This window comes from Argentina silus, assembly GCF_951799395.1.
Source record: "Argentina silus genome assembly, chromosome: 12".
Lineage (NCBI taxonomy): Eukaryota > Metazoa > Chordata > Actinopteri > Argentiniformes > Argentinidae > Argentina > Argentina silus.
In genome coordinates, this window is record NC_139666.1 from 21609440 (window position 1) to 21619921 (window position 10482).

General features: G+C 48.0%; 1 protein-coding gene across 1 annotated transcript; it reads right to left on the reverse strand.

Moving 5' to 3' along the window:
• Window positions 1–1008: 1008 nt before the first annotated feature.
• trim45 (tripartite motif containing 45) lies at window positions 1009–10451 on the reverse strand. Its single transcript, XM_083681361.1, has 6 exons — window positions 9725–10451; window positions 6905–7656; window positions 5039–5168; window positions 3186–3300; window positions 2820–2946; window positions 1009–1671 (listed from the first exon to the last, which is right to left on the reverse strand). The coding sequence occupies exons 1-6, from the start codon at window positions 10219–10221 to the stop codon at window positions 1520–1522; spliced, it is 1773 nt and encodes a 590-aa protein (XP_083537487.1). The 5' UTR covers window positions 10222–10451; the 3' UTR covers window positions 1009–1519.
• Between the last annotated feature and the right edge of the window lie 31 nt (window positions 10452–10482).

The window sequence follows — 10482 nt, forward strand, 5'->3', positions numbered from 1 at the left end:
CTCTCCAATATCTGTAAAATGGGTTTATGTGGGTAGGCATAAACCCTTCTCCCCTGGGCCCACTTTGCAATCATCATGAGAAGAGCCCATCCCTTTAACAGGCTATGTGGGTATTCAGCAGGCCTCAGTGGCTCATCTTTGCATTAAAGATGATTTTATCCACTCAAATGGGATAAGCGCGTGTGTGTGTGCCTGTGCCTGTGCCTGTGTGTGTGTGTGTGTGTGTGTAATGTAAGGGTGTGGGCAGTTGTTCAGAGAGATCAGGTAAAAGGTCAGTTTTTGAACCACCCCCTCATCACCATCTCAAAGGATCTTTAACCCCTACCCGTTCCCATCAAAGAGGTTTATCTGCCTTGGGGCTGTGTGTGTGTGTGTGTGTGTGTGTGTGTGCATGTTAACATCAACGCAATGACTCTGCCAACACAATATAATGTTCTCTCCTGCAACCTCCTCTTCCTACAACCTTACATCAGATCAAGCATGATAATGTCTCTCAGGCTGCTCGTTGCATAATTGCTCATTTCCAATTCAGCGTTATTAAACAGGTATTCTGCTTGATTAAACGATGTCACCATTAGCAAGCATTCTCTGAGGACTTGCAGTTATTGTTATGGGGACATTAAAGACATTGCCATGAGTAGAAGAAACACATAGCTCTCTACTGCCACTAGGAGTTGGATAGAGGAACTGCAGGACTGAATATCACATCTTTATGCATTCTTCCACAATACAGACCAACTTTCCAGTCGAAGCGCATCCATTAGAAACAGTGTGGTTAAGTGTATTCATTATTATGTTTGTATTGTGAGTAATATGTGTCAATAAAATGTACTTTGCCTGAAACTTTGTCTAGTGTACACAGCAGAACCACGTTATCTCTAAGTCCTCCTGGGGAAAAACTCAGGACGGCGAGGTTTCAAAACAAGAAATTGTTATAAAAACAAGCGGGAGAATCCATGACATTGACTATGGCGGAAGCCAATGTTTTTTATATGAGTTTCCAGCCAAATGATTCAGAATACATAAGACACAATGTTTAATATTAGTTGTCCATTCAGTGATGTGGTATCATGTAACAAGCACAAGTAAAACAGGTTTTCTATAGTTGGTACAAAATGTTCAGTTGTGCATACATTACATATAAATGTATTAAAATGTCAAAGTTATTACACAATTAGAAACAGTAAAATATTACATTTAATACTTTTATCTGATTATTTAATCAGATTAGCATACTTGATCTTAGATATGTGAATGTTGAGTCCTACTGTGAGGTACTTACATAGGTCTGTCGCCATCCCAAACTCTCTCAACTACAAAGCTCATATTTGTCATTGTATCAGAGAACAGAATACTTTATAAGTCAGTCATTTCGTTCTGACAGAGGAGTAACCTCTGTGGTCACATACATGTTCAATACTGTACACGCACGCACGCACGCACGCACGCACGCACGCACGCACGCACGCACGCACGCACGCACGCAGACACCGTGGACATAAAGGGGCTGGGGTGTCCCTCAGAGCGCCACGGTCCTGAGCTGTCCTCGGGACACCGCTGCCACCACACTCTGAGGGAGACACTCTGACGCCTCCATCACACTTCCACAGCACGACCAGTGGGCCTTACCAGGGTGGCCCTTATGACCGTGACCACAGCCCTGGAACCCTCCTGTAGAGACAGACACACACACACACACACACACACACACAGAGACACACAGAGACACACAGAGACACACAGAGACACACAGAGACACAAAGAGACAGACACCCACACACACACAAAGACACGCACGCACACACACAGACAGACACACACACACAAAGACAAACACGTTAACATTTCTGTGTGAACAGTATACTGTATACTCAGGCAAATATAAAGTACACAATGTCCAGGTGGACACACACATGCTCACACACACATGCTCACACATTCTCTCTCACACACACACACACACACACACACACACACACACACACACACACACACACACACACACACACACACACACACACACACACACACAGTAGGACATAAACAGACAAAGCCTAGTCGCTCATCCTCAATGACCCATGAGAAAAGAGACAGTTGGGTATTCTCCCTGGTACCTGGGGACCTCTCTATGGAGTAGGACAGATGGAGTCTATCACTGCCAGCTATTGTAAACATACCTGACACACAGTAGAACCCGTTAGTCCACTAAGCATATCTGGCAATGCGCCAATATACAACACTCACCCAATAATGTTTACGTTAATTCAGGCGGAACACTTTAAGTCGAATGGCGTGGTGATGGCCAGCCGATTCACACGTATACAAAACATCATCACATGAGATGAGTTATACTGTTGGTCCTCCCTCCCACTGCCCCAGCCTCCACCCCAGCCTCTTCCTCAGCCACCCACCACCCCAGCCTCCACCCCACTGCCCCAGCCTCCACCCCACCACCTCAGCCTCCACCCGCTTGGTCGCTCTGTATTGACCTAGCTACGGAGTGTTTGATAAGTTATGGGCTCCCTGCCTTATATAATAGTATTTTATGTTGTTTAACTTCAGGCGGGGAGCTATATCAGAGAGGAGCCATCCAATTACGCCAAATTTAAATGTATTACCATTTTCTTTAAACATAATTAAACCGACGTAAGTGTCCTGACTACAGTAGTTCTAATTTGGGTCTTGGTCTTGATAAACACGTTCGTTTGATGGGTCACAAAATCACAACTCTGAAAGCTTTAGATTCGCTCACGGCGAATTCATGTTAGGGAGCCACTGCCATAGATAGCATGTCTCACAGTGCCCCCTGTAGGCCGTACCTGGCATGGTGCCTGTGCAGCCGCAGCGTGCCTCCTTCGAACCCCCGCTGGAGCAGAAGGAACAGCAGTGGAACGTCCCTTGGTGGCGCCGGAACTTTCTCTTCACGTTCAGGACGAACGGGGAACCCTGGAGGAGGAGGAGGAGGAAGGAGGGTTTGTCATCATCATCGTCATCATCATTATACCATCCACCTTCACTAATAGTAGGAGACGGTGTGTGTGTGTGTGTGTGTGTGTGTGTGTGTGTGTGTGTGTGTGTGTGTGTGTACCTTCACATGCTGGGCTTTGACACACACCCAGACAGAGGTATGGTACAGGGCTGTAGGAGACAGAGTATGGTGTGTGTGTGGCTGTATGTGTGTGTACCTTCACGTGCTGGGCCTTGACACACACCCAGACAGAGTAGGGTCCAGGCTCTACAGGTGTGTAGGAGACTGGGTATGACCCATCGTTGTTGTCAACCACCGTGGTCTCCACTCGACTGCAGGGGGGAAACACAGCACAGGGTTAACACGGGGTCAACACAGGACACAGAGTCATTACATCCAAGCGAGCAACCACCTGCTCCCTCGATCCTATCCCCTCCTCCTTTCTTCAATCCATCTCCAAAGACCTCCTTCCGTTCCTTACCACCATAATCAATTCCTCTCTATCCAGAGGATCTGTCCCAGCTGCCTTTTAAGACAGCCAGAGTCAAGCCTCTACTCAAGAAACCAACTCTTGACCCGGCTGCTGTCCATAACTACAAACCGGTATCCCTTCTCTCCTTCTTATCTAAAACCCTTGAACGTGCTGTCTCTAACCAACTGTCTCACTATCTCCTTCAGAACAACCTCCTTGACCATCACCAATCCGGCATTAAGGCTGGGCACTCTACTGAAACTGCTCTCCTTGCTGTCATTGAGGCCCTCCACTCTGCTCAAGCTTCCTCCCTCTCCTCTGTTCTCATTCTTCTGGACCTCTCCGCTGCATTCGACAGTTAACCACCCGATCCTTCTCTCCACCCTCTCAGAACTGGGCATTTCTGGCTCTGAACTCTCCTGGTTTGTATCCTACCTGGCCGATCGCTCTTACCAGGTGACGTGGAGAGGATCTCTGTCCTCTCCACAAGCCCTTACCACTGGGGTCCCCCAGGGCTCTGTCCTAAGGCCCTTACTGTTCTCCCTCTATACCAAATCTCTTGGCTCTGTAATTTCCTCACATGGTTTCTCCTACCACTGCTATGCAAACGACACTCAACTCTTTCTCTCTTTCCCCCTTCTGACTCACAGGTGGCAACACGTGTCTCTGTGTGTCTTGCAGACATTTCCGCTTGGATGTCAGCCCACCACCTCAAGCTCAACCTTAACAAGACTGAGCTGCTCTTCCTCTCGGGGAAAGCCTGCCCTCTCCAAGACTTCTCCATCACAGTAGACAACTACTGTGACCTTGGGATGATCCTTGATAACCACTTATCCTATGTGGCGAACATCTCAGCGACAGCACACTCCTGTAGATTCTTCCTCTACAACATCAGAAGGATACGCCCATTTCTCACCAGAGAAGCAGCACAACTTTTGGTCCAAACACTTGTGATCTCTCGCCTTGACTACTGCAACACACTTTTGGCCGGGCTCCCTGCCTCTGCCATCAGGCCTCTGCAGCTCATCCAGAATGCTGCTGCCCGTCTGGTGTTCAGTCTTCCCAAATTCTCCCATGTCACATCCCTCCTTTGCACCCTTCACTGGCTCCCGGTAGCAGCTCTCATCAGATTCAAGACCCAGGTGCTCGCCTATCGAGCGGGAAAGGGAACAGCCCCTCCGTACTTGCAAGCAATGGTCAGCCCCCAAACCCCTGCCCGATCACTCCGCTCTTCCACCTCAGCTGGCCGCCTGGCACTGCCGCCTCTACGTGGATACAGCAGCCGCGCTACTTTTCACTGTCCTGGCGCCCCGCTGGTGGAACGAGCTTCCCATTGCTGTCATGACTGCAGAGTCACTACCAATCTTCCGCCGTAGATTGAAGACCCATCTCTTCAGGCTACATCTTAACTGTCCCTCTTAAAGACCTCTTCATCCCCACTACCCCCCTGTGCAAATTTCTCTCCTGTAAATAAATTTAAAAAAAAAAAATTCTTCCTTTCTTCTAGCACACAGGGTCGACACAGGACAACACTGTGATGGGTCTGGGATGTGATTGGCTGTCATGTCTGTAACAGGGTTAGATGGACCAATCCTCACCAGTCTTTCTTGTCCTTGTGTACAATGCTGACCAGGACAGCCTCCCCTCCTCGTCCCATCTGCTCCCCAGTAGAGTCCCGACAGACCAGGGTGAACTCCCCCCGCTGGCCCTCCCTGCCACGATGCAGACCTGAGGGTGTGAGGCATAGGTGTTAAGTCTCTCTCTCTCTCTCTCTCTCTCACACACACACACACACACACACACACACACACCGCTCTGAGTGCTGACCCGAGGAGTAAATTCCCTGGATGTGCGGTGTGAATGGGCCCATTTAGGGGAACACTGGGTGGAACAAGTGTCTGTATCAGTAGCTATTCATGCTGACATCAGCACTACATGACACCCCCTACTTTGTGTGTGTGTGTGATCTCTCGACAACCCAGGCCCACTCCTCTCCTAGACCAGCAACGTCCTTCATTTAACACATTCACACACACAGAAGATTGACCTGCAAACATTGGTTCAACAACGGTGACTCTCTTGTGGCTCTGCGGCTGGGTTGTTGGGTGAGGTGAAGTGCTACTTAAGCTACGTAGCTTCTGGGGAAACTGACGCCAGTCTGGTGAGAAGCTGTTGAGCATTGGCTAGCGTATGTGTTAGCATGCCAGTGAAAAGCAGTGTGTATCCTGTCAGCTGTCAACATGACTCCAGCTGCTGACACACACACACACACACACACACACACACACACACACACATACACATACACACACACTCTAACACATTTTTAACTGCTGTACCACACAATCCCAAAGAAAGGTAGAAAGGCTAGGCTTCTGGAGAGTTTAGGTCTCTCCTGCATAGAGCATGGTGTGTGTGTGTGTGTATATCCTGTGCTGTGTTATCTCCTGCATAGACTATGGTGCACGCATGTGTGTGTGTGTGTGTGTGTGTGTGTGTGTATGTGTGTGTCCTGTGCTGTGTTTATCTCCTGCATAGTCTTCTGATCCACTTTGTGTCTGTTATTTATTCGTATTTCTGGAAGTATACCAAATTAATAAAGCAAACTGAAGTTATCTAAGGGACTAAGAACAAATGAAACACATTCAGGCTAAGTGACATTCTCCTCTCTATTCTATTGAACAAGCCTCAGGGCTGTCTTGTGTTCTTTGACAGAGAGAGAGTTCCTCAGAACCTTGAGTTAGCTCATGCCTCCGTCACCAGCCCAGCTTGGCAGGTAAACTCTAGTCACCACAGGGCATGCTGCTGCAGCGCTCTGTGTGTGTGTGTGTGTGTGTGTCTTTCGTCCTCCCTCTGCAGAAAGCCCTGTCTCACATACCCGTCATCTAACAAAGGTAATTTCTGCTACTTGAAAAGTTCCCATAGTGACTAGGAATGTCACCTGCTAGTTACCTACATTCCACTGCCTCAAGTCTGTGTTTTTGTGTGTGTTTTTGTGTGTGTGTGTGTGTGGTGGGGAAAAAGCCTACAGAGACTTGGCTCCTAAGGCCATTGTTTAGCCCCGTTACTTGAGTTCAACATTCCCTGGGAATCTCTGGCTTCTGGTAAAATACAGTATGACCTTAAAAAAAAAAAAAATCCCAATAGGAAAGTAATTATAAAAGTAATTTCCTGGTCAAGTTGAAAAGCTTAATGAAACCTGAGGGGTGCAATGTGACAGTAATGTGTACTAAGTGCTGTTTAATAAGAGAGTGTGCCTCTGAGTCTCTTCACTTCCTCTTCAGTTACAAGTGTATAACTAAGTCACTATTCTGTTCTTATGTGTTCACCCTTACTTCACCAGGTAAATAGACGGCATACATATTGTCATCAGCAGTAAGGGCCAGGAGAAGACAACAGCCCCCCCCCCCCCCTCCCCCACACAGACACACACACACACACACACACACACACACAGTTCTCACCTTCCCCCTCTATGGTGCACTTGCTCAGCTCCATTGTCTTGGCGTGGACCACGCCCACCACCGGGTACCCGCCCACTTCCCCTGCGCTCTCCTGCGGCAGGAAGCAGATGCTGCCGCCATCGTCGGGCGCGACGGTGGCCGGGCTGGGGTCGTATCCGCCCTCCACCAGGCTGGCGAGCCTCCGCAGGGTCACGCCTTTGGCGGCCAGAATCTCTGCCGCCGAGCCGCACGTGAGCAGCTGCTCCGCAAACTCCACCCCCCCGCGGGCGTCGCCCAGCGCCTGCTGCAGCTGTGCCCCCTGCAGGTGAAGCTGGTTCCTGCGCTGCATCCGAAGCTCCTCCAGTTGCCGCAGCAACGACACGCAGTGGGCCTCCACCGCTCTAGTGTAGCCGCGAGCGAACGCACGCACCTCGTCGGCGGCCGCCTCCGCCCGCGCCTGCAAGGCCTGCTGGGATAACTCCACCCTCCTCAGTGACTCCTCCAGCCGCGTCAGGCGAGGCCGCAGGCGCCCGGCAACCAGCTCGCGGATACGGTCGCTGTGGCGTTCGATGACGTCACGCGCCGGGCTGCAGCGGTGGTCGCGGTGGAAGGTTGCGGAACACTCCAGGCAGACAGGGACGTCGCAAGGGTCGCAGAAGAGGCGGAGCTCCTGGCCTGGGTGGAGAGAACACAGGACGGGGCGGGAGAGCCGACCCTGGGTCTTAAGGTCCTCCAGACACTGGACCGTGTGTGACGACGTCCGCTTCTGTCTCCTGTGGGAGACATGTTAACAAACTATAGTTGGCAAGTCGGTTATGACATCTACTTTGTGCATGACAAGTCATTTTTCCAACAATTGTTTATAGACAGATTATTTCACTATCACAATTCCAGTGTGTCAGAACTTTACATACACTAAGTTGACTGTGCCTTTAAACAGCTTGGAAAATTCCAGAAAATGATGTTCTGGCTTTAGAAACTTCTGATAGGCTAATTGACATAATTTGAGTCAATTGGAGGTGTACCTGTGGATGTATTTTAAGGCCTACCTTCAAACTCTGTCCCTCTTTGCTTGATATCATGGGAAAATCAAAGAAAATCAGCCAAGACATGAGAAAAAAAATTCTGGACCTCCACAAGTCTGGTTCATCCTTGGGAGCAATTTCCAAACACCTGAAGGTACCATGTTCATCTGTACAAACAATAATAGGCAAGTATAAACACCATGGGACCACGCAGCCGTCATACCACTGAGGAAAGAGACGCGTTCTGTCTCCTAGAGATGAACGTACTTTGGCGTGAAAAGTGCAAATCAATCCCAGAACAACAGCAAAGGACCTTGTGAAGATGCTGGAGGAAACAGGTACAAAAGTATCTATATCCACAGTAAAACGAAAAAGGGGGAGGCTTGCAAGCCATCTCAACGGTGAAGCACGGGGGTGGCAGCATCATGTTGTGGGGGTTCTTTGCTGCAGGAGGGACTGGTGCACTTCACAAAATAGATGGCATCATGAGGAAGGAAAATGATGTGGATATATTACATCTCAAGACATCAGCCAGGAAGTTAAAGCTTGGTCGCAAATGGGTCTTCCAAATGGACAATAACCCCAAGCATACTTCCAAAGTTGTGGCAACAAAGGACAACAAAGTCAAGGTACTGGAGTGGCCATCACAAAGCCCTGACCTCAATCCTATAGAAAATTTGTGGGCAAAAAGCGTGTGCGAGCAAGGAGGCCTACAAACCTGACTCAGTTACACAAGTTCTGTCAGGAGCAATGGGCCAAAATTTCATCAACTTATTGTGGGAAGCTTGTGGAAGGCTACCCCACAACGTTTGACCCAAGTTAAATAATTTAAAGGCTACCAAATACTAACTACGTGTATGTACATTTCTGACCCACTGGGAATGTGATGCAAGAAGTAAAAGCTGAAATAAATAATTCTCTCTAGTATTATTCTGACATTTCACATTCTTAAAGTAAAGTAGTGATCCTAACTACCCTAAAACAGGGAATGTTTACTCTGATTAAATGTCAGGAATTGTGAAAAACTGAGTTTAAATGTATTTGGCTAAGGTGTATGTAAACTTCCGACTTCAACTGTATCTCTAGGTCCATATTGCTTATGTTAGAATTTATTTTTATAAAAACAGTTTATTATTGCTATAATAAAAATACATTACTGCAGTGTGCTAAATTTACTAATGTTATGGCCTGTTGATAAATGAGAGATGAATCAAGCATTAGTCCCATAGTACGTTGAATTAATACATTGAGAGGTTAAGCCAGGTCATCAAGAAAGATGTTGCAACACACGCTTACACAAAGAGCTATAGTGGAATAATACCAGGCTAGAGAGGACAGGCTAGGGAGGACATACCAGAGTAGGTGTCTTATCTCTTACAGGGTGCTGACTCCGCAGCTGGGATGAATGGTGTGACCAGCCCGTGAACAACAAGGGATGCCAAGTCTAAACCATGGTTCCTCCCCAACCAAATAGCCAATCACAATCATTTTGTATACTGTAAATACTTAGTTTGACTGTTTGAATGCATCCATTTTTGGAAGGTTGGTTACAGATTAACAGCTTGCTGACTGTGATTTTCTTCGCCAAAAGTGGTCCTTGTACAAGCCTAGAATTTTGACATATAAATAAATAGCTAAAAGTAAGAAGTAGTTTGTCTTCTCCTTCAAATAAAGAACACGTTCTCACACTTATTGATTCTGTATGTCTAGACAAAATGATAGGGCTACCTCAAAGTTCCAATGAGCCACACCATAGCCCTGAAATGTGTGTTATGACACAACTTGCAACAATATTAGTTACATGTTATACACCTACCTGTGCGCTTGGCTGCAGAACTCGCAGAGGTTGACGCAGCACACCTCGCAGCGCTTCTCAGCTTCCCCGTCGCTACACAGGTCGCATACCACCGAGTTCTCGCTCATGAGCGTCTCCAAGAACACTTCGTCCAGGGCCAAATGATCCGTAGTCAACCCGTCCACACCGGACACCGGGATGTCCACCTCAGAGTCACACTCGGGGCACAGAACCGTGACGGCATGACGGTCGTGCGAGGGCGACTCGCCACCCGGCGAGACCACTTTACCGTTGTTGCTCTCTCCTGAAACCGAGAACGGTTCTAGTTGACGCACGCAGTCCGCGCAAAAAGAATGTAGACACGGTAGAATTTTGGGCTCGCGGTATAAACGTTTGCATACGCGGCAAACCGCTCTCGAATTGACCACGGTGTCTCCGTTACCTCCATTGGAACTCGAGTTTGGCAATGGATCGGCGACTTCTTTCTCCGGAGACGATTTCGTGTTAGAGAGTGACATTGTCTTTATTGGCCTGATCTTTTTAGATTCAAAAATAGTTTAGGCTACTCATTACGAACGAAAGGTTGGAAAACCAAACAAACAAAGAAAGCAATTGTCTATACCCCAGACCATAACCAACTAGTTTAAGCTTCAGCATATAACGGCACAATAAAATAGCATTGTAATTACATGTATTACAGTAGACTATGTTTACACTCAACTTTTCTTCAGGAAAACTCCGCTTACTCCTTTTCTCTCGCCACACAAGACATGTGACAC

Coding starts and splice junctions, on each gene's coding strand:
- trim45 (XM_083681361.1), bottom strand. CDS start 10,221: ATGTCACTCTCTAACACGAAATCGTCTCCGGAGAAAGAAGTCGCCGAT. Junction 7,657..9,724: donor TTCTGCAGCCAAGCGCACAG/GTAGGTGTATAA, acceptor TGTCTCCCACAG/GAGACAGAAGCGGACGTCGT. Junction 1,672..2,819: donor CTGCACAGGCACCATGCCAG/GTACGGCCTACA, acceptor CTGTCTCTACAG/GAGGGTTCCAGGGCTGTGGT.